The 24,921-nt window shown below is 53.6% G+C and overlaps 10 protein-coding genes across 10 annotated transcripts; 4 read left to right on the top strand and 6 right to left on the bottom strand.

Moving 5' to 3' along the window:
* The first annotated feature begins 184 nt into the window (after positions 1-184).
* Positions 185-3,637, top strand: ACET3X_005601 (uncharacterized protein). The gene is made up of 2 exons (XM_069451824.1): positions 185-1,847; positions 1,898-3,637. Exons 1-2 carry the CDS (start codon positions 498-500, stop codon positions 3,239-3,241), a joined length of 2,694 nt encoding a protein of 897 aa, XP_069307645.1. The 5' UTR covers positions 185-497; the 3' UTR covers positions 3,242-3,637.
* A 395-nt stretch (positions 3,638-4,032) lies between these two features.
* ACET3X_005600 (uncharacterized protein) lies at positions 4,033-4,978 on the top strand (the record flags this gene model as incomplete). The annotated part of the gene is made up of 2 exons (XM_069451823.1): positions 4,033-4,439; positions 4,537-4,978. 2 exons carry the CDS (start codon positions 4,033-4,035, stop codon positions 4,976-4,978), a joined length of 849 nt encoding a protein of 282 aa, XP_069307644.1.
* A 262-nt stretch (positions 4,979-5,240) lies between these two features.
* On the bottom strand, positions 5,241-5,881 carry ACET3X_005599 (uncharacterized protein; the record flags this gene model as incomplete). Its single annotated transcript, XM_069451822.1, has 2 exons — positions 5,241-5,518; positions 5,584-5,881. The coding sequence occupies 2 exons, from the start codon at positions 5,879-5,881 to the stop codon at positions 5,241-5,243; spliced, it is 576 nt and encodes a 191-aa protein (XP_069307643.1).
* A 3,888-nt stretch (positions 5,882-9,769) lies between these two features.
* On the bottom strand, positions 9,770-12,061 carry ACET3X_005598 (uncharacterized protein). The gene is made up of 2 exons (XM_069451821.1): positions 11,701-12,061; positions 9,770-11,645 (listed from the first exon to the last, which is right to left on the bottom strand). Exons 1-2 carry the CDS (start codon positions 12,022-12,024, stop codon positions 9,954-9,956), a joined length of 2,016 nt encoding a protein of 671 aa, XP_069307642.1. The 5' UTR covers positions 12,025-12,061; the 3' UTR covers positions 9,770-9,953.
* A 617-nt stretch (positions 12,062-12,678) lies between these two features.
* On the bottom strand, positions 12,679-13,872 carry ACET3X_005597 (uncharacterized protein; the record flags this gene model as incomplete). The annotated part of the gene is made up of 1 exon (XM_069451820.1): positions 12,679-13,872. One exon carries the CDS (start codon positions 13,870-13,872, stop codon positions 12,679-12,681), a length of 1,194 nt encoding a protein of 397 aa, XP_069307641.1.
* Positions 13,873-14,037: 165 nt separating this feature from the next.
* ACET3X_005596 (uncharacterized protein) lies at positions 14,038-15,751 on the top strand (the record flags this gene model as incomplete). Its single annotated transcript, XM_069451819.1, has 2 exons — positions 14,038-14,302; positions 14,353-15,751. The coding sequence occupies exons 1-2, from the start codon at positions 14,247-14,249 to the stop codon at positions 15,749-15,751; spliced, it is 1,455 nt and encodes a 484-aa protein (XP_069307640.1). The 5' UTR covers positions 14,038-14,246.
* A 210-nt stretch (positions 15,752-15,961) lies between these two features.
* On the bottom strand, positions 15,962-16,371 carry ACET3X_005595 (uncharacterized protein; the record flags this gene model as incomplete). Its single annotated transcript, XM_069451818.1, has 2 exons — positions 15,962-16,294; positions 16,360-16,371. 2 exons carry the CDS (start codon positions 16,369-16,371, stop codon positions 15,962-15,964), a joined length of 345 nt encoding a protein of 114 aa, XP_069307639.1.
* Positions 16,372-17,590: 1,219 nt separating this feature from the next.
* ACET3X_005594 (uncharacterized protein) lies at positions 17,591-19,419 on the top strand (the record flags this gene model as incomplete). The annotated part of the gene is made up of 4 exons (XM_069451817.1): positions 17,591-17,925; positions 17,990-18,594; positions 18,640-19,322; positions 19,384-19,419. 4 exons carry the CDS (start codon positions 17,591-17,593, stop codon positions 19,417-19,419), a joined length of 1,659 nt encoding a protein of 552 aa, XP_069307638.1.
* A 1,429-nt stretch (positions 19,420-20,848) lies between these two features.
* On the bottom strand, positions 20,849-21,460 carry ACET3X_005593 (uncharacterized protein; the record flags this gene model as incomplete). The annotated part of the gene is made up of 2 exons (XM_069451815.1): positions 20,849-21,122; positions 21,246-21,460. The coding sequence occupies 2 exons, from the start codon at positions 21,458-21,460 to the stop codon at positions 20,849-20,851; spliced, it is 489 nt and encodes a 162-aa protein (XP_069307637.1).
* Positions 21,461-22,031: 571 nt separating this feature from the next.
* ACET3X_005592 (uncharacterized protein) lies at positions 22,032-23,336 on the bottom strand (the record flags this gene model as incomplete). The annotated part of the gene is made up of 5 exons (XM_069451814.1): positions 22,032-22,186; positions 22,248-22,523; positions 22,611-22,850; positions 23,122-23,205; positions 23,282-23,336. The coding sequence occupies 5 exons, from the start codon at positions 23,334-23,336 to the stop codon at positions 22,032-22,034; spliced, it is 810 nt and encodes a 269-aa protein (XP_069307636.1).
* Positions 23,337-24,921: the final 1,585 nt, after the last annotated feature.

The following is a 24,921-nucleotide window of genomic DNA, read 5'->3' as shown; positions in this document are numbered from 1 at the left end:
AGCTTGCGTTGCGGAACTTGAACGTATACCCGCGACTGTATGCAGTCCAAGACGTACGTGATAGATGACGGCGAATGCCCCGTGTGCTGTGGCGTAAACCTTGGGAACCATCTCTGACGACAGGGTCTCCGCACAGACGGCTGCGCTGCGATTGCCCTTTCGGATCGGCCTGGAGACTTTGTCGACAACCTCATCTCAATTCACTCACTGCACCCTCACGTGTTTCCTTCGCGGGCAGCCTCTGCTGCGCTCATGTCATTCTGATACCATGACCCCGCGATCGTCTATTCGCCCATCCACACGTCAACCCTCGTCGCCATCCAAATAATTATCCGCACCCATCTCAACGCCGCATTGTCGCCCATTCCCATCTCGCGGCCGCCATCGCTGGCACCGAGCAGTCCGTCGTCTCGTCGCACGCTCCCCGTTGCCTCACAAGTTGGCTGCTTGGTCCCGAGCCGGCGCCGACTGTCGAGGCAACACCGCGTGTACCGCCCATGATGCCCGGCCCTTATATGCCTGGCAGAAGGCAGGAGCAGCAGTACTACCACCACCACCACCACGTCCCTCCCCAGACGCACTCGCCCGTCCACCACAACCCCTATGCCGCCCCCTACCACCACCTCCAGCAGTACGGGCCTCCGCACGGCTATGCCCAGCACATGCAGCCCATGCAGCAGCAATGGTACCCGTATCAGCAACCGCCGCCACACGCTCTCCAGTATGCTATGCCTCCGCGCCAGTTCCAGCCGCAGCCCCATGCGTCGCCTGTGGTAGTCTCGTCGCACCTGCACATGGCGCCGCCAGTCAACCGCGCCATGGGCCAGACGCCCCCCATTGTCCATTCGCGCACTCCGCCTGCTCCCCGTATGCCCACGCCCCAGACGGCGCCGTCGCCAGCTGCAGTGCAGTCGCACACTCAAATCACCTCTCCGACCCCGCAGACAAGCACCAGCCTCGACAGCCCTCCCCCGGCGGCTGACTCAAAGTCTATCCAGCCAGCTCTGACCACCCCGCAGTCCATCGCATTCAAGCCCTTCTATCCGCCCCTGCCCTGGCTGTCCGTCCCCGACTCAGACTTCCCTGCGCGCGCCGCGAGAGGGCGGAGAAGGCGACGGGCTCCGGTGTCTACCGAAGAGCAGGCGTTGGCCCTCCCCTCACGCGAGCAGCCTGTGGACGAGGATGACGCAAAGGAATTTGAGCATCACACTGAGGGCGATCTGACGCCGACCGAAGAACCAGAAGAATCGCAGGCTTCGACGATCGCAGGACCCTCTGACGCTGAAGTCGATACCCCGTCTACCTCGCATCCGCCCTCGGAAGCCGATCTGGCGCAGTCCACCACACCGTCTACTACGACACCATCCGCCATACAGTCGCCCGCGCAGCCATCAGCTGCTGTCAAAAAGCATGCCCGCAACACCACCATCCCCGCCGTACCCCGCATCCCCGTCAAATCCGCAAAGGCACCAAGTGCGGCTTCCACCACACAACAGTCGGTCAAGTCGCCTGTCGCGACCCGCAGGGAGTCGACGCAGGCTGGAGACGCAGTGGCAGCGACACCAGACACGGGCGCAAATGCCGAAGAGACAGCATCAGCATCCCCGCCCAAGCCGGCAGCGCCAAAGTCATGGGCAGAGTTGCTTCGAGCGAAGAATGCTCCTGCCGCAGCGCAGCCAGCACCTGTGACCAACGGCGCTGTTGCTGCTCCCAATGGCCCAGTAGCGCCGAAAAACAACACCCTTGCCGATATTCTGGCATCCTTCTCAGTCGATTCAGGGAAAAAGGTTTCCTTCATCGAGCCTCGTGGTCTGGTTAACACGGGTAACCTCTGTTACATGAACTCGGTGCGTTATGAACCGTCCTCGCCCCGTGTCCCCTGCTGACATTAGTCCAGATTCTCCAGGTACTTCTATTCTGCGTTCCCTTCTACGACTTCCTCGACCAGGTTGCGAAGCGCGCTGCTCATAGCTTCAAGTCCGAGACACCTCTTGTTGACGCTATGATCATGTTTCTGCGCGATTTCCGACTCATTGACTCTGCGGATAACGTTGAACAACTCCGGCTCCGGCTCAAGGGCAACGAGCTGGAGCAGTACGGCGACCCGCTTACGCCCGAGTACGTTTACGACGTCATCAAACGTCTGCCTCGTTTCGATAACATGAAGCGGGGTCAACAAGAAGACGCCGAGGAGTTCCTGGGGTTCTTGCTTGCTGGACTGCACGACGAGTGCGTGCACATTATCAAGAGTGGGAAGCAGAGCCAGCCCGCAGATGCTGGTACATCCCCCAATGCTGAGCGCTCAGGATCCATTGACGGCGGCTGGGAAGAAGTCGGACACAAGCAAAAGACTGCCATCACGCAGAACTCGGGTGCTATTGACATTGAGAGCCCTATCACGAAGATATTTGGCGGTAAGCTGCGCTCGGAATACAAGAGGCCGGGTGAGAAGGCTTCCGTCACATTGGAACCGTATCAACCTCTCCAACTCGACATTGGCGAGCCCCATATCAACAACATCTCCGACGCTCTCAAGAACTTGACACGTCTGGAGACACTAGACGGCGCGGCCCGGGGCGCCAAGGCCTCCACAAAGCAAGTCCACATCGAAACCCTCCCCCCGGTCCTGATCCTCCACCTCAAGCGCTTCCACTACGACGAAAAGGGCCCCCAAAAGATCTGGAAAAAGATCGGATACCCGCTCGAACTCGAGCTCCCCAAAGAAGTCTTCCCCCCACACAAACGTGGCACCTACCAGATGCAAGGCGGCTTCCCGCGCTACAGACTCACAGGCGTTGTCTACCACCACGGCAAGAATGCGAGTGGCGGGCACTACACGGTAGACCTGCGGCGCCAGGAAGGAAGAGAGTGGATCCGCATGGACGATACTATTATCCGCCGTGTGCGCGCAGAAGAAGTGGCGGAGGGGGGTGCGGAAGAGGATCCGAAAGTGCTTGCGGCTGCGCTTGAACAGCACAGGAGTGATGCGGGTAAGAGTAGGAATTTCTTTGCGCAGATTGATTTAGATGAGGAGGAGGGGGACAAGGGGGGGTGGAATCAGGTGAATGGGAACGGCGCGGAGAAGCAGAAAGATGGCAACAAGAAGTGGCCTGTTGCGAGTGCGAATGCGAATGGGACGGCGACGCCGAATTCGGCGGGAAAGAGGACGCCGTTGCTCAAGGAGAATGTGAGGGATAACAAGGTGGCGTATATCTTGTTTTATCAACGTACTGAGACTTGAACGAGGAGGAAAGAAGAGAAGAGAAAAGAGAGGGAGAAACAGGACATGTAGTGGATGTGGTCTAGCGAGGTAGGGGGGTTATGATGGAAGATGTCAACAACAACACAAAAGTTTTAACTGCAAAGCATCTACGACCTGGGAAGAGAAAATCATATGGTCACGATATTCATGTCTGACGACGACGATGTGGATGGTCACGTACATTGCGTTCGCGCGGCATGTATGTGGAGGAAAGAAGTAGGAGGAGTTGACGTCGTGTCGGATGTGTGTGTGTGTGTGTGTAAGGTAGATACCCTTATGGTGGTAGTGGTGGTGGTCAGGAGGAGGTCGAGATGGAGGGATGAGGGTGTCTAGGATACGACGTGAATAAATCAAAACGAATTCAATATTTCTATCACTTATTTTGCGATTGCTATATTTGTTGTTCAATGTATTGTACTACTGGAGATGCGATGCGATGTGGTTTTCTGGAGTTTGGTGGATACTTGAACACCAAAGCGATACAATCAACCGTAGGTGATTAATGCTACAAGGTTAGAAACACGGGTGAGATAACACAAGATAACAGAAATAATTGTAGAAGTCCACGCTGTTACGACTACCGCTTCAATCCATGTAACCCACGGAATTCGAACAAAAGTCCAAGATTGTGCACTGAGTTGCGCGACAATAGTGATCCAATGAGGTACGCCTACTATGTAGCCGACCTATCCACCCGCATTAGCGTGACGCGGGGAAAATACCTCGGCTCCAACGCGCGCAGCTTATCCATCCTCCGCCCACCACCAACCATGTCCTCCTCCTTCAAAACCGAAACCTCACCCCCTCCCACCACCCACGTCCTCCTCTCCTACCCCGCCGACCATGTCCTCCTCGTCACCATCAACCGCGAACGCCAAATGAACTCGATCCCGTTCGAAGGGCATCTCGAAATGGGCTCTGTGTTCGACTGGTTCGACCACGAGCCCAATCTGCGCGTCGCCATTGTCACGGGCGCAGGGACGAAAAGTTTCTGTGCAGGCCAGGATCTGATTCAGTTGGGTAAGATACGGAGCGGGGAGTTGAAGGCGAGTCCGGGGTTGTTGAGACATCCGTTGAGTGGGTTTGGGGGGTTGAGTCGGCGGATGGGGAAGAAGCCGGTTATTGCGGCTGTGAATGGGTTTGCGCTTGGTGGGGGGTTTGAGATTGTGTTGGGGTGGTATGTTCTCTTTATTTCCCTTTCTCTTTCCCTCTCTCTCTTTTTTTTTCCCCTTTTTCTTGGATATAGGAAATAAGTATACTAACAACTCTCACAGCGACCTCGTCGTCGCCGCCCTCCACGCAACCTTCGGCCTCCCAGAAGCCCTACGCGGCATCTTCGCCGCCGGCGGCGGGCCCCCCCGTCTCGTCCGCAACGTTGGTCTGCCCATTGCCTCTGAACTCGCATTAACCGGGCGCCCTATTACCGCACAGCGGGCCAAGGAGCTCAACCTCGTGAACCGCATTTCGACAGCCAAGGACAACGTGGTAGACGAGGCGCTCAAGCTGGCGAAAGATATTGCGGATATCTCGCCTGATTCGGCGATTGTGACGAGGGCGGCGCTCAGGGAGGCGTGGGAGTATGGGAGTGTGGAGCGGGCGACGCAGGTTACGATTGAGAGGTTTGGACATGGGTTGGATGCAGGGGAGAATGCGCTAGAGGGGCTCAAGGCGTTTGCGGAGAAGAGGAAGCCTGATTGGCGGCCGTCGAAGTTGTAGCGTGGGGGATGGGGGGCGAGCAGCTGGATTTATGTATTGGTAGTACGGAGTTGGCCATCTTCTACCTGCCTGTCCGCACATTGTTCTGATATCTTGACCCGGTAATAAGTGGCCAAGTCGTTCTTTGTAGGGACGAAACTTTGCTCGCGGTGGTATGCAATGACGCGGTTGAGCAAAATCTCCCTACACATGCACTTGGCAGTCCCACCGAGCTAGAGGGTCTGATAGATCCTTGTACACTGTTTGTCCACCCTCACACACATCAAGCTGATGGCTTCCATGAATCCCAGGGTACTACCTCAGCGCCCTCCCTCTCGAGCTGAGCCTCTACCTCCCTTTCAACGGCCTCCGCGGGCTTGCCGCCGATATCGTAAGTAGAATGCGCACCGCTCAACAAGAGGACCTTGAATCCAGCGGCCAACGCACCTCTGCAAGTCGAAAGCACACAACATTCACTTTGGATACCAAAAGCTACAATCGTGTCTACGCCCTCGTTCTTCAGCTGGACTGCGAGCTGCGGGTTGGACGCAAACGTATCGCCTGATAGCATTTAGTCGATTCAAAACAAACCGACATGAACTTCTGAGAGCGGGATAATTACTCACGGACATCTTTCGACACCAGTCTTTCCCATCTATCATCGTCTCGTGGCTGGAACACGAGCTCCCAGGCTTTACTCCCTCTGACCAACGCTCCTTTCTCAGCACCCTCCTCGTGCTGCACAAACACAATCTCCAACTCTGACACTCTTCCCTGCTTGCTAGCAGAGTCGATAGCTGAACGTGCTCTTTGCAGAATGCTACTTCCGGCTGCGCGAATGCGCTCCGCGTGGGGAATCTCGGTCGTTGCGTTTTGCGCCAATTCGGCTTGGACGTCGATTACAAAGAGTGCTGTGCGTGGCATGGCGGGTTTTGTGTTTTGGATGTGGTAATCGCATTCTTTGGCAAGGTCGGAGAGTCTTTGGATGGTTCGGCGTGTTGAGCGTAGGGCGTGTGAGTCATGGTACCTGGTGGGCTATGGTATGCGAGCGGAACGCTGGAAATGGCGTGTACGAGCTGCGAGAGAGACATGCTGTTGTCAATCGCTGGCCCTTTCAGAACTACGATTTAATTAACACTTGGCGACTGATTCACTAGTAACCTAATGTATCCTTCGATATTCAAGTAGGTCTACTTTGGGTTACTGTCGCGGGCAACAGGGATCTTACGAATCGTCGCGTGCGCAAAGAGTAAAGGCAGTTGCAAGGCATTCTAGCATCCGACGTCAACCAACCAACCAGCACCCAAATCGTCTCGTCGCAAGGACGAAACTTTGTCCGTTATCGTATACAAGACCAGGTTCGGCAGTGCTTACCCCAGCACCTGACGTCAGCCAGCATCTCTCTGGTCTCTCCAGCCAATAGCCCTGCACTAAGCTTCGCGAGGCTGCCCTACCAATACCTAGTAGAGTTAGCATAGGATGCGGCAAAGGCGTAGTCGTCGCATGCATTCTAACCTACCCCATAACCCCACCTTCCCCCGCATTATGGCGTCCGGATGCCGCCAACTCGCCGCAATGCTGAACCCCCGATCGCGGGAAAAATCCCTCGGTAGGCGCTACTCAAGGGCAGATTATAACGGGAAGCTTTTTTTTTTCGCTAGGAGAGCTAGTACTTACTCGCTCACATTGACATTGTATATTGCAATGAATGCTAGTCGTCCATCACTGACACTGACTTGAACTGCGCGATTCGAAAAAGAAAAGGAGCTAATAATACCTACTTTCCGTCATGGTGAACCGCCAAGCTAGCGACGCAGCTCCTCCGCTCCAAACCCCCATTGCCCCCGTCGCGAAGCGGAAACGCCGTGCGTCGTGCCTGGGAGAACAGGAGCGACGCGAGCGCAAGCGAGCTATTGACCGCGAAGCCCAGCGCTCACTCAGGGAAAAGACAAAAACACACATCGCAGAGCTGGAGCGCACAATTCAGATACTGCGAGATCAAGATCGTGATGGGGCGACGGCAAGCTTACTGTCCGAGATTGATAGTCTGCGAGCGGAGAACGAGCGATTAAGAGATGTAATTGATAGCGTCAAGAACGTGGTAGGACTGGACTTGAGCATGTCCAGTAAGACTGCTGCGACGGTAGTGCCACGACCGCGGGCGGACGATGGTGTCGATGAAGCCATCTCTCCTGCCGCGACCAGTGCCGGTACGCATGACTTTTATCATTGATTGTTGAACCTCCGATGGCTCACTCTAGATGGCAGGCCATCAGTCACCGAAGCCTCGCGCCGTCTCATCTGCCAGTGCAACGAGGCAATCTCCGCCAACGCCCGTCGATCAATCATCTACTTTTACCCCGTCTGCGGCCAAACAACCACTCGATCTCGATGGCATGACGGTCATGACAGACACACATTTACCGGTGGCGCTAGCAAACCAACATGAACAAGCCAAGATGGAGCTCGATCTCCAGCTCGTTCGAGAAAGCTCAGAGGAAGAGGCGGAAGACTTGTCCTGGGGCAACGCACCAGCAACAGCGACCTGGGCACCCATGATGGAAGAAGTATGCTCCACTGTATTCATCCCTGATTCCTTTTGCCTACTAACCCACTTTATTTACAGATCTTCGGACCAAACTGGCGTTGTCCGTCCCCAACTATCCTCCACATTGGCAATCCAGATAACCCACCCTCAGCCTTTTCCTCCATCTGCCCCATCTGGAAAAGAAGCAACGAGCTCTTCGGCAAAGTCTTCACCTACCACCATCGTTCCACAGGAGCTACAACCGGCTCTTCTTCTTCTTCTTCCGCCAACGACAGTCTAGTACGCTCTGATACTGCGGAAGCAGGATTACTGTACCAAGGCATAAAACAGGGTTGGGACAACTTGCCCTCATTGGAATGGAAGACGAGTCCCGCGCTCACGATTCTGAAACAGGTTGACGAGCTGCTGTTCAAGCATCTGCCCAACGTGGAGAGACTGGCTGTGGCGTATAAGAGTTTCAAGCTACTCAAGGTACGTGGGCTTTCATTGAGCATATTGGCGAAGCATGGGACAGCATGTGTAAATCTACGAAGCAAGAAGCTAATTTTGGGATAAATGTCTAGTACTATCTCAACGCTACAAAGGCAGAACTAGACAAAGTCCCACTCTGGCTCCGTCCAAGGTACCCACCCACCTATCCCCCTTCCCTCAACCAAGCAAAGTATTCCTAACACCCCTCATCCCAGCTTCTCACAATCCTCCACCTCCCACCCCATCGCCCTCGACTTCTTCGCCTGGCCCACCCTGCGCTCCCGCCTCCTCACCCAACACACCACCCTCTTCCAAACCAGCGCCGGCGCCGACCTATCAAACTGCTACTCACGCTTCCTGCGCTTCGACTGGCCCTTTGCCTTTGAAGACGCGTTTTTCCTCAACGAAGATACGGGCACGTACTATCCTAGTCCGCTGTTTGAGTGGTACCATGGGGATCTGAGGTATTGGGGTGTGGATGAGCGGTTTTTTGATACGTTTCCGGAGATGAGGGGCGGTATTGAGGGGGATAGGAGGAACGCGTGCTAGACGTAGGTACTATTCGGCAAGGAAGATACTGTGGGGAGCTATGCTGCTGGAGGTGAGTACTACGATGGGGTTGGAATAGCGTACGGCTGGGCCTAGAGGTTCGGTACGAGGGTCGCTCGACGACACTAGTAGTAAATAATCATGGAAGTAATTTTTAGATAAGCGGAAGGAACCGGATCTTGGCTGATAGGTAATCTAGAAACTGACTCTAGACCGGAGGAATCTAATCCTATAAAGCCTCATGCTCTGCTACAACTCCTGTCATCGGAACTATCTTCGAAGCGCTTTTATTCACGCACATACTCAACAATAGTGCAACTCATCTAAGCCATTTTTACTCTCCTCCTCGCCAGTTCCGCCTATACCATTAGTCAAAATAGTTATTATCCCTTCAAACATGCCTCTTAGATAGGTACTAACCTTCTTCATCAGGTGAATGTCGATCCAGAGAAGACTGTAACCCTAGATGCATCGGAAATTCCAGGCGTTATTTATACTGCATTCGTATGTTTGTACAAACTTCTAGAAGGAGAACTTGAACTAAAACCCATATAGTTGATAGTACATCGACAACTGGAAGCAGATGCCTCCTTGGGTCAGCCACTAACCCTGGCTGTTAAATTAAATCGGAACCTAGCGTTCTAGTAGTGCGGCGAATGTAAGCTGACAGGCCCATGTAGTCTGTCCGATATCCACATCGAAACGACCAAAGCTGAAAATAAACCTGTTACAAAATTTTATATCTTCTAGCATAAATTTCTTATTCATTCTATTACTCGAGAATTATAATAAATAGGGTTCCCTAGTTACTTACAACTTTAACTCCATCTTCACAGTAAAGTATATTATTTTTACTTACTACGAGAGCGTCCTCCTCATATAGAGCGAGGAACTGCTGGCTTTTAGCCTTTTCCTTAATTAAGCGACGGCCGCGCGCACGATAGTGCAGGATTGTGTAAGGAATCCTACTATAATCTGCGCGAGCACAGTGTAATTCAGACAGGCTAAGGGGGAATAGGTTGCACTAGAACACGACTAGCCTTGTCTATCGTGGCGGACTTGTCAGCAATAGGAAATAAAGGACTAGGAACGTCCGCGCAAAATCTAAGCGGGGAACATAGCAGCCTTGCGTAGGGGATATTGAGGGTAATAGGAGGAATTTGGGAGCGGTTGGAGGGGAGTTGTAGTTGAGGAATATGAATAAGTAATTCGACAACTGCACGGATGCAATGTTTATCCGCGGCTGGGGGTATCTAGTAATCAGACACTGCGCTGCAATGCATAGCCAAAGTGAAAAACAACCTAGCACTTCTTGCAAGCTCGCAAGCTAAAGTCCCTTAACACACCGACCGCTCATTACTAGCTTCCAAAAAAAATCTTCAACATGTCATAACAACACCAAACAAGTGACCAAAACATGTTCATCTCTCATTCATACAACCTCTCCTTGCGAACCCCCGCAAACTCCGCTTTCTCAACGCCCTCTGAAGCAATCACCAGATTCCCCACGTCAGACTTGCCTTCCGCATCAGCAAAACGGAGCCTTACATCTCTGAGCAGTCTGAACCGGTCTGCAGCAGGGAGGAACGAACCACCGGCGGGGATTGGTATATGGGAATTATTGCGTGTGGCGAGGCTGGAGAAGTTCATCGCTATATCTGGCCCGTTGGTGAGGAAGTGACGGACTAGTGGTGGAATGAGGCTGAATGCGATGAGGACGAGTGATGTGATGGCGAGGGTAATGGCCCAGGGTATGTGGGCTACCATGACTTCGACGTGTTCGTACTTGCTGCCTTGTGATGTCCACACTTTTGACTTCAAGGTACTCTCTCTCTCAAATTTATAGTTGCTCGCAATGTTAGGGCCGTCCCAATCGATTTTGTCGTACGGCTGAAACGTGGTATTTGTGGCCCAAAAAAAGGAAGTGTCGGCGTTAATCTCGCCAGTTACAGTATACATACTGTACAGGCAAGTCCAGTACGAGTTGAGTAGTCGGCCGAATCGGTAAGACCAGACTTCATCAGATACCAGTGTTGGGTCCCTTTCGCCCTCATCGGATGCCATCTTGAGCGAAGCATTCGCCAGGTATATGCCAAAGGAGTCGTCGAATGTAGATGCCAAATTGTTGACTATGCTATCCACGATCCTATAAAAAAGATTTTCCCAAATGAGCATGTCGTCCATTTCCAGCAAGGTAAAGGCGGGTGGGATTTGAGGCAGTTGCGAGCGGCGGACCTTGGCAGCTCGACAGGTCGAATTTACAGCACACCAAACCTCAACTTCTACATAGCTAGTCTCTACCGAGCAAGAAACACTGGTATCAGTATCCCATAGTCTATTGACGTAGGAGAAATTGAACGGCACCAGTGACTCAAACGCTAATTGCGACCTGTTCTCGACGTCGTCACCCGACCACCATATGATAGTGCTACCGCCAGTTATATTACGAGCATCTGGAGGCAAGTACACGCGAGGAAAGTCTCCGAATCCCGTAAAACTGGCGGTAGCGCATGTTAATTGTAGATATTGTGTGTGAATAGGGAAATGGTAGTTGGTTGTTGTAGTCTTATGTTGGGCACCATCAATGCGGATGCCCACAAAAGACGAGTAGGCAGCCAATTGATCATCTTCTGATCCAGTAGTGAGCCAGCCATTGATGTCTGGCTTTGATTTCTTCTCATAGTACTCGATTTTGGGTACCTTGACGTTGCCCCATAAATCGACTGGAGAAGGTTTTGTTGTCGAGGCAGCAAACATGGCGGTCGTGAAAATATTGGCTGTATGTGGATCGTCGTTGGTTCTGAGTTTCATATCATTGACGACCGGTACAACGTATTGGAATGATGCGTCGCTGCGTTTCGCCACCGTCTCAATAGTCATCTGTCGCAGTGATGCTTGGCCGCCAATTGGCGATAGCGCCCATGTAGCAACGAGCAGTACACTCAAGACACTGAGTTGACGCAGATGAATCTGTGAGGTAACCGTACTCGTGAGCGACGTGCTCGTAGCCAGCATATCAAGAATCTTGATCCGTTCGCCCTTCTCCAGGCGCCAGAGAAGAATCGCGTGAGTTGCTCGTCCAACGACGGAGGCGAAGAGGAGCGGAAAGACGGTAGGGCCCTATTTTACAGCGTCAGTTTCCTGATCAGTTCTGAGATCCTGCATGGACTCGTACGTATTTAGTGGCTCGTGCTAGGACATTGGTGGCCGTTGGATTCTCGCTTGTTGGAGCGCCGTTGTAGTGCATGACTACCAATGAAAAGACAAGGAAACAGGACGAGAATGCAAAGAGGAATATGTCGAATGCCATATTTAGTAGTATCATGGACAGAGAGTGTTTGACGCGGTTCGGTGATGTGGGCCAGCCTTGTGGAACAGGAGTCGCATCGTCGAGGTCAAGAAGGGGCGTCGCCGTCGATACCGGCTCTTTTTTGGGCTCCGCATGTACACATAATGTAGACTGGCTTGTCTCGCGACGGAGACTCGGAGTGCTCTCCATGATAGCGTTGACGGTGGCCGAAACGTGAAGAAAAAAGTGTGAGGAAAGAAAAACGGAAAAGAAAAGACGAAATCCATCGCTCCTGCGACATGAACAAAGACGACTGCTTACTTGTGCATGTACACAGCCTCGGAGCGATGTCGTGTCTCTAGTGGCTGCTGTCCATGGTGTGGGTGAACGAGGCTGGCCTGTCACAGAAGCTGTGTTCAGCCCCCACATGCAGGAACGGGACGCGAGCGCCTAATCCAATCCAACCCAGCGCCTTGTTTTAGATTTGCGACGTGAGTGGAGGTTCGTGATTGCGATATTCTGTGCTGCATGTGAAACTGAAATGGATTGGCACTCTTGAAGATGGGTTGGGTATCATTATCGAGGAGAAAACTTGCCACGCACCAGACTCTGCCTCCATACATGTCCCCCTCGGAGCTGGTCGTGAACATTTTACGACAAGAGGAGTAATCTATACCTCCATAATTACTCATCCATGTGTAAAAGCCCCAGGCGACAAACACATCCTCGTCCTCTTGTTCCACCGCAACCTGCCTTATATCCCAAGACCCTGACACTCTTGCATACTATGGTCCTCAATGAAGCAACCTCTATAACATCTTCTTTCCTCTTAACCCTCATAACCCTCATAACACCGCCACAATCTCACTTCCCCTTCCCCTTCCCCTTCCCACCCCTCTTCCCCCCTCTCCCCCCACCCTTCCCCTTCTTCTGCTTCTCACCCAACGACCCATCCAACAACGCATTAAACATCTCGCTCCTCGTCTTGGGCGCATTATCCGGCGTCGGCACCACAGACTCCTCCCCCTCCTCGTGCACATTCTGCGTCGAAAGCCTCGTATTCCTCCGTCTTGTGACGCGCTCCTCTGTTCTTGAGACGGACGGCGTTGCTTCAGCATCCGTATCTTGGTTTGGTGTGGCGACGTCGATTGTGTCCGGGCCCTGTTTTGATTTTTGTGTTTTTCGCTCCTTTTTCGGGGGACGGCCGTGTTTCTTGGGTTGTGGGGTGTCGAGGTCGGGGGCGGGGTCTGGATGGGATTTGCTGGGTGGGATGGTGTCGTTATCGTTGTTGTTATCGGCGTCGGCATCGGTGCTATCTGCGCTCTGGGTTGCCTTCTTCTCTGCCTTCTTGGCCTTGGATTTCTTGGCCTTGGTCTCCTTCTTCTGCTTCTTCGACTTTGTCTGGCTAGACGAGGTGGCTTCAGATTCGATTTCGGTACCTTCAGCTGAGGTGACGCGGGCTTTTTTGGTTGCCGGCTCTGCTTCCTCCATACCTTGCATCACCTCGTTATCCGAGTACTCTTGCTGGCCGTCGACTTCATCGACGCCCCTTTTCTTGGGCGTCGCGTCCTCGGATGCCATCTCCTTGCCCTCGTCGTCGAATTTCTTGTTGATCCTCTGCGCTTTCAAATGCGCGCGCGCCTTTTCTTTAGCCGTGCGCTCCTGCCTCTCCAGATCGTACCTGTCGTTGCCGGCTAGACCATGCTTGATAAACCTCTGCGCAGCGCCCACGTCGAGTCGCGCCCTGCCTTCTGCACTGCCCATTATGCCTCTGTCCTTGATTTCCTTGATCTTGGTGTTGTACTGCTTCAGGCGCGCAATCTCCTTGAAGACATCGTGCTCCATGGCATTGACGCCCGAGGCCTTGAGCGCGGAAAATAGAATCGCCTCGACGGCATAGGCAGACATGCAGTAGAACTCGGCCTTGTCTAGGAGCGGGAGGGATGACGCGGTCGTGTGCAGCGGCGTTGCCAGGAGCGGCTCGAGGGCGGTGGTGAGCTCGTCAATGTTGACTTCCAGGTCCTCGACGAGGTCGGGGAGGTCTGTTTGTGGGTCCATGGTGATGGGATGGCAGTCGCGAATATCAAAGTCGTGTTTTGTGAGGGCGCGACAATTCGCGACAAAGCAGGTGAAGTTGTTAACACCAGCCAAAGAAAAGTTGCGGGCCGAGTAAAGCCGCGCTAGCTCCGGCATCTAAACGGCGATAGCTCATAGCGTCATTCACTCACCTCCGCCGACTCTGAAATTGCCTTTGCCTATTGCAGAGTTGGTCGCAACATACACATGTGAATTGCAAAGCCTTCAAGCTGTCTTTCTCCTCTGTTTCACAATTTCTCCCCAGGCTTCGGCCTCGGATACCACACATAACAAGAAGATGCAGCCCCGGTAGCCATTGCGCGAGCCGGGTGGCTTACTACCAGACGAGGGGCTTCATGACGAGCTGGAAGAAGTCTGAGAGTGCAGGCGCACAGGATGAACCGGCACACGAGTAAGTATACACGGCGCTGCTCTCGATCCACTGCGGCTTACAAGGTGCAGCAAGGACAGACCAGATCAATCCAACCCCTCACCAGCTTCTCACAACACGGCCGACTTCTATCGCAGGCAGCCTGTACTCGACCGCCGCATTCATATCATCGGACTCGGAAATGTGGGGACATTTATTGCGCACGCCCTACGCGGAATACCAAACCCACCTCCAGTCACACTGATTCACGGAGGCTGGGCAAAGTACAACGAATGGATCAATTCGCCACAAAGGCTGACGCTCGTCACCGATGGCGATGAAGAGATACGAGACGGTTACGACTCCGAGCTCGCAATACCGCGTGTCCGATACCATGGTCAAGAGGTGGGCTTGAAAGCTCCTGTAGACGTACCAGGAGGGCCTGAAATCCTGCCCGGGGAATCAACGGAACCCATCAGCTCGCTGATCATCTGCTCCAAAGCCCCGTTTGTTCTGCAGGCCATCTCGTCTGTAAAGCACAGGCTGCACAGGGACTCTGTCGTGTGTTTCCTACAAAACGGCATGGGCGTGGTCGAGGAAGTCAACAGAGAAATCTTCCCAGACCCAGAGACCAGACCCCACTACATGCTCGGCATCAACTCGCACGGCATGCACGCCTCGCGCGACAGTCGCTTTACCACTGTCCACGCCGGCTTCGGTACAATCTCGCTCAGCATCCTACCCCACGAACGCGACCGCAATCCCAACGAGCCCTACATCCCTGAATTACGCTTCTCAGCAGGAAAAGACAGCAAGCCCGCCATGTCCGATATGCCCGAAAAACTCAACCCAGAGTATCCACCTCCCAGCAGCAGCAAATTCCTATTTACACCGAACCAGCGCTACCTCCTGCGCACCCTGCTGCGCACACCAGTCCTCAGCGCAGCCTCCTTCTCGCCGCCCGATCTTCTACAAATGCAACTCGACAAGCTAGCCGTGAATTGCATCATCAACCCGCTAACCGCGCTCATCGATGCACGCAACGGCGCCATATTAAACAACTACGCACTAACCCGCACCATGCGCCTCCTGCTCTCGGAAATCAGCCTCGTCATCCGCTCCCTCCCCGAACTCCAATACATTCCCAATGTATCCGAGCGCTTCGACCCAGGGCGTCTGGAAACCGTGGCCGTAGGGATCGCGCACCGCACCAGCGATAATATAAGCAGTATGCTGGCGGATACGCGGCAAGGTGCGCAAACGGAGATTGAGTATATCAACGGGTGGATTGTGAAGAGGGGCGAAGAGCTAGGGATCCGGTGTGCGATGAATTATTTGATTGTGCAGTTGGTAAAAGGGAAGAGGATGGTGGTGCAGCATGAGATTGAGGAGGGGGTTCCGCTTGTGGGGGAGGAGAGGAGGGGGAGGGCGGAGAGGGAGTTGGAGGTTAGGAGGCGGGAGGCGGAAGCGAGGAGGGAGGCGAAATTGTGAGGGAGATATATGGTCTTTGGAAACTTTGTGGCTACGGTCTTTGCGTAGGCCGGCTACCTAGCTTTCTTAAATACTACCAAACGCAACAAATCTAGACGAACAGATACACAACGCCCATGAGTAAAGCAGATAGTCATGACAGCAACACATAGCCCGCAGCGCCGTCCACGCCGTCCATCGCCATCCCCACCATACGCCCATACCAGACAATCACGCCCCCCTCCCATGCTGCCCCGACCGTCCCCCCAACAGCGGAAACGCAAACAACGCACAACACACGCCCCACGCAAACACACCCACCACAAGCACAACCCCGACTACATGCGGCACCGTGCGATGCGCGAGCACCATCCGCCCATGGCCGTTGATGTTCGGTGGGAGGATGTAGTAGCGTCGCGACGATGGGTAGTCGGTGCGTTGGAGGGTCGCGGTTGGGCTTACTTCGATGCCGGAGTCATGGATGGAGTTGGAAGATGCGGTGGTGCCGTAGATGGCGTCTCCGATGCAGGGTTTGGGCGGTGAGGAGGTAGGTGGTGAAGGGATCTGGGAGGGGAGGAGGTGGTTAGTTAGTTGGTGTGAGGAGGATATGGGAAAGTGTTTGTGTGTACCTCATCGGTCATGGTGGTGCATCGTCTACTGGATGTTCAGTAGATAACGTTCGTGGAATAGGTATGTGTATTTGTCTATGCGGCTATGTGACGCTTGCTTGCGCTGGTAGTTATCTGCCGTGTGAAAAGCAAGACGGCAAAAAAAAAAAAGAAGCCGTAAATGTCCGGATTCAAGACGTGTCAAGAGGAAGCAAAAGGAGAAGTAGAAAGAGAAGAAGTGGCCGCAGCCGTTTACTCAGCCTCGCGTCAACAACGCCGTGTATCCTGGGTAGTACCGAGCATCAGCCCGGTATGAACGCATCGAGGGTGATGGCGCATGTTGATCACGAGAACCAGGGGATGCCAGTGAGACGGGGCGAGGCGAGGCGCTGCACGCCCGGCTATCAGCCAGCCAAGACGCAGGTGTGGTGATGATGCGACCCTTGGGGTCCTAACGGTTAGTTTCGTGTGTGATGTGATGATGGTCGATTATCGCTGGTTGTACCGCTGATCGCCGGCCGGCCCACAACCCACATAATCACTGCCGCGGCCCCCCGGTCTGTTTTCCCCATCCCAGATCCCACCCACCCATCCCGAGAGGAAACTAGACAAATGGGGCAAAAGGTCATGGTGCTAAAACTGCACATGGCCCTGTTACCGCCTGCGACCCATGGAAGTCTTTCCTCTCGCGGTGCAAACAAAAAAAGAATGTTTTGGTAAATGCCGTTGTACAGGTTCAGGTTATCGGTATGCATGGTCGTCAAACCAGGCGATTCGCCTAGTCCAGACCCCTTATGCCCGTACGAGGCGTGGGCGTACCGTGTGCAGAAAGCGGGGCACGCACTTGATGGCTGGCTGGCTGCTGATGCAGCGGCCGTCGAGGAGGAGGAGGTGGTGGTGGAGGAAGCAGAAGGACGACTGAGGTCCTGCGCAGAGAGTGCAAAAAGTGCAATCGTGTTCCCAGACTGCATTCTGCGCATAGTTGACGGCCTCCCGATGCGATACAGTGCAGGACTCCCCGCCTGATACGTTGTCCTCTCCCTCCTTCTCTCTCTGTCGGTCCAAAGAGAAACTGGTGTGTTCCGACGACTCAGCGTAGGTTACACGGCATGTTTGCTACATAGGACCTGTCGTGCATGGCATATTCTTGAGACTCCGACTCCATCTCTTCCTGTATTCCATCCGGCCTTGCTCCGCGGTCTCAGCGCTGTCCTGGTGTAAAGATCGAGTCTGTTGACCCTCGTTGCCGACCATGGCATCCGCCTCCTCGGCCTCCTCCAACTACATCAAAATCGAAGACAGCCCCGAACCACAAATCCTCACCGCTGAACCCACAACGTTGCCTGTAAAGCCACCAGCACCCGTCGATCCCCGAGATCCAGAAAACTTCCTGAGACGATGCTCCGGTCATTCCAAGAAGACAAATCTCCGATGCGGTGCTGTTATAGGCAAGAAGTCGCAGATTGACGCTCATCCTACGTTCCTTCCTACGTGCAGTGCTCATCGCGATCAGCAGAGCCTTGCGGGATGGTGCCAGTTTAAGCGCGCGGATGGAGAGAGGTGTGGGCGGCTTTTCAGATGGCAGCCGTACGTTGCATCTACAAGTAACTAGTGTATGGTGCATGTGCTGACTATGTACATCTTTCCACAGGCCATACTTTGAGCTATGTGCCCACCATCAAGGTCATCCAGGCACGCCGTGTTACTTCCTCAAGCAGCTGCCGCTTGAGCTGCGGCATGAAATCTACCGCTATCTACTGCCTACCGAACCAGTTGGCTCTTCAACAGCTGCCGTCCACCAGGAAAGTTACGAAGAGCCCTTTCTGTTCCGTACGCATACGTTTCGTGCAAGCAACCGCTTTATGCCGCCATCCGTACCTTCAGGTCTTGCGCCTCCACTGGTCGCTGCGTTTCCCATGCGCCTCACAGACCTCCTTCTTGTATCCCGTCAGATTCATGACGAGGTAAAACATCTACTCTTCAGCATCGTCACCTTCAAGATCGATGTCCGCAAGGACGGTGCGTTCATGTGTGGTCGTCGATTGCTGGAACCGAAACGCGCAGATGGATCTTCGCATATGATGGCGGAAGAGGCTGATAAAGCAAAAAAGAAGTTTCTGACGAGCTTTGCGTGGGGATCGGTGAGGAATTATACTGTTGATATCTTGCTAGAGAATTGGGGCGATGCGAATCCTCAAATTACCCATGGTCTCAATCCTCCTTGGGACGAGGAGGTCGAAATCTACGACATCAGAGGTAAGGATTTGATTCGTGATCTTGAGATCTTGCTAACGGACGCAGATTACGTCTCTGTGGTCGTCTCCGGCATCTTGGCCAAATCAAAAAAGCTCTTCAAGCTACAAGTCCGACTTGGTCTAGATAATTTCCAGTGGGACGAGTACCAGATTCTGTCCAACGCCAAGTTGCTGTTCAGCCCGTTTGAACGACTACGAAATGTGCGACAGCCGAGCATCGGTGGCGTCTTCGATGGCCGGCCAAACAACAACTCGGTGTATTCTGTGATACCTGGCACTTCACAGATATATTCTGCGCCAACAGGTCACTACGAGAATTGCTGCTCGGTACCCTCGATGCCGACCAACAAACCAATACTGGTAGCCGGCATGCCAGTATTTGATGCTTACGCCGCCGAATGGAAACACCAAATCTCCTCGGAGAGCTCCAAAGCCATCACAGAAGAACCGCCTATCCGGAAAATGTTCACCGAGTTCCGCAACTTTTATACCGAGCTGGCCAACTACGTACCTGACGTAACGTTTCGAAGTGGCCGGCACACGTTTCTGCACCAAGCGCGGGTGGCACGCGAACAAGAAGACGTCGTAGCATTCCGTAGTATAAGAGACGAACTGATACACTACTGGGAGGCCTACAAAGCCGAAGAAGAGCGCAAGAAACAGGAAATGAATAAGCGCCTGGGAAGGCTGCTCGAGAGCGACATGTACCCCTCGCATGAGTGGGAAGAGGTGAGCCCAGCACAACCTCCGTCGCCATGTGGCCAAACCGCACCGTCGCCCGTGCGCTTAGACACTGATAAGATGGCGCAAGAGGGGATACCCATGACGGGGAACGCTGGCCAAACGAGACGATATACGCCGGGCCAGTACATGTGCATTGTGGAAGTCGAGCAACAACCACAGCCGCAGTCACAAAACCATATACTACCTCCCCCTCCCCAGCATCAACCCACGACGAATGTGTCACCAAACATCTCAAGAACACCCCACCCCACACTCTCAGACTACGCATTACAACACCGACAGATCCTACACGCCCAGCAACAAGCAGCCCAGCAACAAGCGCAACAGAATCACCACGCTCTCGCCCGCCAATACGCTCTCGCCCAACAATCTGCCCACCACCTTGCCAACCTCACACAGCTCAAAAACCAACAAGACAACATGCGGCACCAAGCAAACTGCGCGCTGGCAGTGTTACGCACGAATCGGAATTCGGTAGATGTACAGAAACTAGCGCAGAGGTATAAAATGCAGGCGCATAGTATTTCGCTGGCGGTGCTGGAGGCGCAGAGGAAAGTGGAGCAGGTGGAGAGGCAGAAGGGGGGTTTGGAAGAATATAGGGTGGGTAGGAGGGGGGAGCGGATGGAAAGAGTGGTGGTGGGGGGAGATGGAGATGGGGATGGCGATGGGGATGTGAGTGGGTGTCTTGGGGAGAAGGAAGATGGAGACTTGTTGGGGTTAAAAGAGATGGAGGAAAAAGAGGACAGTCCGGATATGTTTGACAACGAGGATTTATACTCTGATCCTTTCCGCGACGACACTTTTGTTCGAGCAAAGAAGGAGCGTGCAACGTCTGGGAAGAAAGCAGGGTTCGAGAGTAATTCAGTGACTCCGGCCGTGGACACTTCGCTTCGAACGACCAGTTCCTGTACAGGAGATAAAAGGCCAGCCAGTCACAAGATGCATGGAGAGAGAGCGGAGGAATTAGGAGTCGGAGAGGGTATGCCAGGTCCGTCTACGAATAAGAAACCGAGGATTGACTCGGGGTACTACGGGACAATGGGGTATGATGATGTGCACTCGGGCTTGGATGGTGAGTGGAGGGGAGGGAGTGGTGATAACGTGGAGGATGCATCGCAACAGCAGGGGAGCGGTGAGTGTGAGGGCGTGCGGTATGTAGGGAAAGGGAAGGGCAAGATGGAGGGTAGTGGCGGTGCTGAGATTCTTTCTAGCTGGGATTGAAGATGTTGTTGGAATCAGGTAATTGGATGGTACATTTTGGTGCAAGAGTCTTCTTGAACCAGGACTTGGAAATGTATACCACAGGCAAGAAACCACACAAGGTACAACCCAAGACAGTGATTGAGGGGAAAAAGGGTACTTCTCATCACAAGCAATACGCATATGACCAAAGTGGGGTGTTTTGATTTCCCAATATTCACAACTATGCTCAACACCGCCGCCATCTCAGGATATATGCCGTGTTCGCTATCTATGCTTCACAAATACATTCCCCTTCATTTCTTCCTCGCCTAGTACTGACTAGCCGCCGCCTGACAAGCCTTGAGCTGATCCAAGTACCACCCACAAATCGTCAGACTGCCCTGGTTCTCATCCATGCACTTGCGGAAGCTCTGCACATCATTCGCACACGGCCCCGACTGCGCCATTTGCGCAGACGCATTGGACTGCTGGTGTTGAGCAGAGAACTCGGTGGCTTGAGGCGAGGCCTCGGCGGGCGCCGAGGATCCGCCTGAGAACCAGCCGCCGACTGCGTGGCCGATGGAAGATCCTACTGCGACGCCACTATATACACGTTAGTCACTCATATCCGTGAAATACTATCCAAGTAGCTTTTCTATGTTTCTTCGCATGCCAATGGGGCGGCGGAGTGGAAAGATGGAAGTGGGTGCCTAGACTCCTACTTACGCAGCGGTGCTAGCCATCTGTCCAAACAGACCCGGGCCCTGGGGCGTAGGCGCATGTGCCTGCTGCTGCTGCGGGGGCGCATGAGTGCTGGCCGGCGGAGCAGCGGCCGTCGAGTGTGGGCGCGAGGACGCGGGCGCAGGTGCGGTTGTTGCTTGCTTTGCGGCCGGGACCTGCGGGCGGCGAGGGGGCGCGGTTCCGGAGCGTTGGCGAGGCATAGTTTTTTGATGGGTGCAGTGGTGGTGGTGGTTTGGTGACGTTGATTTTTGGGTTTGAGTTTGACAGCGGGTTGTGAGGGTGGAATGCGGCGAGATGGCGAATGCAGATGTTTTGAGCTCCCGAGGTTCGAGAAGCATCGGTGTTAGCGCTGTTTAGAGGGCTTGGCGGGCGTGCATATCGTCGGCGTCCTCATTGGCCTGTTGGCTTGAACGTCCCTGTTCTGTCACATCACACGAAAAGACTGAAGACTTTCAAGTAGTAGACTGATGCTTAGCTATGCAGCGGTAATTAAATTCTTCTTTTTTGACTTGATATCTACAAGGCAACGCTGTTTCTTACCCGCACCTGTTCACTTTCTTCCCAGCACGAGGTGAGATTGTCATGACGCCTAGACTTGAGATCAGCCGAAGACGCAGTAGCAGTTCATTTTGATCCAGACAATCATCCCGTAGAAGATCTCATCAGGCTACGTACTACGTACAGACACTGCTCCAGAAAAACCTCCAACTTTCCACGGGCTGAGCATCATCCCGCCTGCTGCCAAACACTCGACACCACACTCATTCCATCTCAGCAAACATCCTCCACCTCCACCTCACCCCCACTCCTGGGCCCCAAATCACTTCGTAGCGTCCGGTTGAACAGCTCCTTCAGCATCTCAAAGCAAATCCCCGACAACGCCGCATCATACCGACCCTTGCTCAGTTCATCACGAATAAAAGCATCTACAGCACCATTAGCACAACCTCCACACACACACAAACAATCATCAAAACCCAGACTTACGTTGCGCCCAAGCCGGTTCGTAAAACGAAAACGTCACGCCAGCCTCATGCAGTGTCTTCCTGATCAGGTCCCTGCCCTCGGGCGGAACATGAGTATCCATTTTGCCAAAGATCATGACGAGCTCGCCCTTGATGTCCTTGGTGCGGGCAAGCGAGTCGTCCTTCTTGCCTTTGCCGAGAGTGGAAGAGTGGATGTCGGTTGCGAAGTAGCAGATTGCGCTTGAGATGCGGGGGTCGAGGGCGCAGCGGTAGGCTAGGTGGCCGCCTAGGCACATGCCTATTCATGGTCAATCTAAACTAGTGGAGGAGCTGGAGTCGAAGATGACATGGGACGGAGATGGGACACGAGAGAGCGGTGACGTACCAGTAGCGCCAACCCGGCCGTTGCACGTTGGCAGCTCGAGCAGCGTGTCAATAGACAGGGTGGCATCTTCGTCGTAGGCTTCAACTGTCTTGGTGATTTTCCATTCGTTGCCGGCATCCGTACCCGGACCGTCGTACGCAAGAGGTTCTGGACCTGTGAACTCGTGGTAGGATGATGGCGCTGCGACGATGTAGCCTTGGGACGCTATTTGACGCGCGAAGCGGGCTACGGGTCCGGTGACTAGTCGAGCTCAGTTAGTGAATGAGATGGGTGGGATGGATGAGATTATGCAGATGATTAAGTGATTTCGGTAAGCAAAGAAGAGTAGGTAATGGAATGTTCATAGCGAGAAAAGGAGAGATGAGGAAATGGGAATATGTAACTTGACGGTCATTTCTACTCTTGGTTCGTCCATTAACTATGTATCATCGATAGGGACATGACAGTACTGACAACGAAGATGACAAGTATCAAGAACAAATCCCAATCAAATTGAGACAATGTAACATACCTTGATAAATCTCCGAAAACACAACGACACCCGGAAACTTCGCTTTCGGGTAGTTTGGGACCGTAGGATGGAAGAGGAAGATCCCTGGGCAACGAGCGCACAAATCAGCTTCAATGGAACCAAGTGACACCCAAGAGCAGCATGTGCAGCAACAACGTACTCATGTCACCGCCTGCCTTGGTCGGCACATCCTTGTGTGTCTCCGTGATGAGCATTGTGTATTTCTTGTCGTGTTTTACTCTGGTGTTTGTTTGGCTGTTGGTGCGTCTACGCGTTTGCGAAAGTCATGTTGGAGGTGGCGTGGTGGGGTAATGTTGTCAGCACGGTCCAGGTCGCGGGAAGACTCGAAAGCACGACGCGGATGTGATAATGGCAAGACTGCGATTGTAACTTTTTGCTTCTGGAATTCAAAAGAATAAGAGAGTGATTTCATGAGTGTTGGATTGGACCACGTTGGTATTGTACTGAGTACATGGCAAGGTCGACAATGCATACGGAATCTCCTACGTATGTTAGACGATGAACATCTTGTAATGCAATGTTGTGTTTTCGCACGCGTTTGCTACAAGCGCCGTGTGAGAGTGTTCTAGTGGTAGACCCGAATATAATGTAAACATGTTTCCGTTAATGAGGAGCGGCCTTGCCAAGTCTACTTGGGCTTAAACTATGCATGGAGAACACAAGTCATGAAACTCGGTTCGGGGTACGAGCAAGAAACAGCCCAGAAGTAGGCCCTCCAGTCCATGTGATGCAATGAAGCATGAAAAGGGTCACACTCCGGATCTGATAATACATACCCTCATCGGAGTCGCGGGAATCCACAAAAGCTTGTCCTAACACTATGAATGCCCAGTGGGGTCAATTGGGTAGCGTTAGTGGAGCCCCTTCGGATTACAGATGCGCGATGATGTCATTCTTCAGCTAGCTGTCAACGGTGGTGGTTACCAACGACAGAAAAATATTGTAAATATGTCATCCGACAAGTACGGTTGCAGCGGCACTCGGGGGCGGAGACGTGCCGGCTTGGTATACTCAACCAAGGTGTGACGAAATAGTCGAATGGGCGGCTCCTGAGGCCTCACCGCTAATGGCGCCTTCGCGGCGACGATCTTCTCACTGCTGTGAAGCAACTGCAGAAGCATAGCAACGGGTTGAGCCCCTGATGCAAGTTGTGCGCTGCTCCCTGTGTGCGCTCAACAGGCCGGAAATACCGCTATGCGCCGTGTTCTGGTAGTCGCGCACCCCTGTCGTTGTAAGCGTTGAGGCTGCGCGGGATCAAGCGATGTCGCCTCAGATTCGATTCGAGATAGGACCAGCTGCGTGGCTCGCTTGCTCGGTTAATTATGGCGGTGAGCAGCGAACAAAGCCGAAGCAGGCGGTACGGCGCAACCACCGTGACAAGGCCACTGGATCTTGGTAGATGGGCATGAGCGGTTGCTGTACCCCGTGTGGGTTGCAGCGGTTGTGTAGGTGCAGACAGAGGACGCATTCGATAGGCTGAAGAACCCGCGGAGTACATGGTGCGGTCTGGTGACTTTGAATAACCCAAGACATGGCATGCGCATCGTGAGATATTGCTGGTATGGTGTTGTAGGCCAGGGTGGGGTATGGTGTTGAGGGGCCAAGTGCAGGGATGTGGTCGCCTGTCATCTCACTGGCAGGTGGGGTTGCAGTCGGCCTAAGGATCTCTCAGCCTCCAGAAACGTGGCTTGAGCCGCGGGACGACGAGCCTGAATCGTGTTTGAGCGTGAAATGTGCTTTTCTCTCGTGTTTGGAGCCCGATCCCACCCAACAGTTCTG

The sequence above is a fragment of the Alternaria dauci genome, chromosome 4 (assembly GCF_042100115.1).
Source record: "Alternaria dauci strain A2016 chromosome 4, whole genome shotgun sequence".
Classification (NCBI taxonomy): Eukaryota; Fungi; Ascomycota; class Dothideomycetes; order Pleosporales; family Pleosporaceae; genus Alternaria; species Alternaria dauci.
Note: the sequence above shows the minus strand (reverse complement) of the source record. Positions and strands in the feature narration are given on the sequence as shown.

Bases quoted from the DNA above. Each gene is read 5' to 3' on its own strand.
- ACET3X_005601 (XM_069451824.1), top strand. From the start codon at position 498: ATGATGCCCGGCCCTTATATGCCTGGCAGAAGGCAGGAGCAGCAGTAC. The intron at 1,848-1,897 runs GTGCGTTATGAA...ACATTAGTCCAG, and splicing joins ACCTCTGTTACATGAACTCG to ATTCTCCAGGTACTTCTATT.
- ACET3X_005598 (XM_069451821.1), bottom strand. From the start codon at position 12,024: ATGGAGAGCACTCCGAGTCTCCGTCGCGAGACAAGCCAGTCTACATTA. The intron at 11,646-11,700 runs GTACGAGTCCAT...GCTGTAAAATAG, and splicing joins TAGCACGAGCCACTAAATAC to GGCCCTACCGTCTTTCCGCT.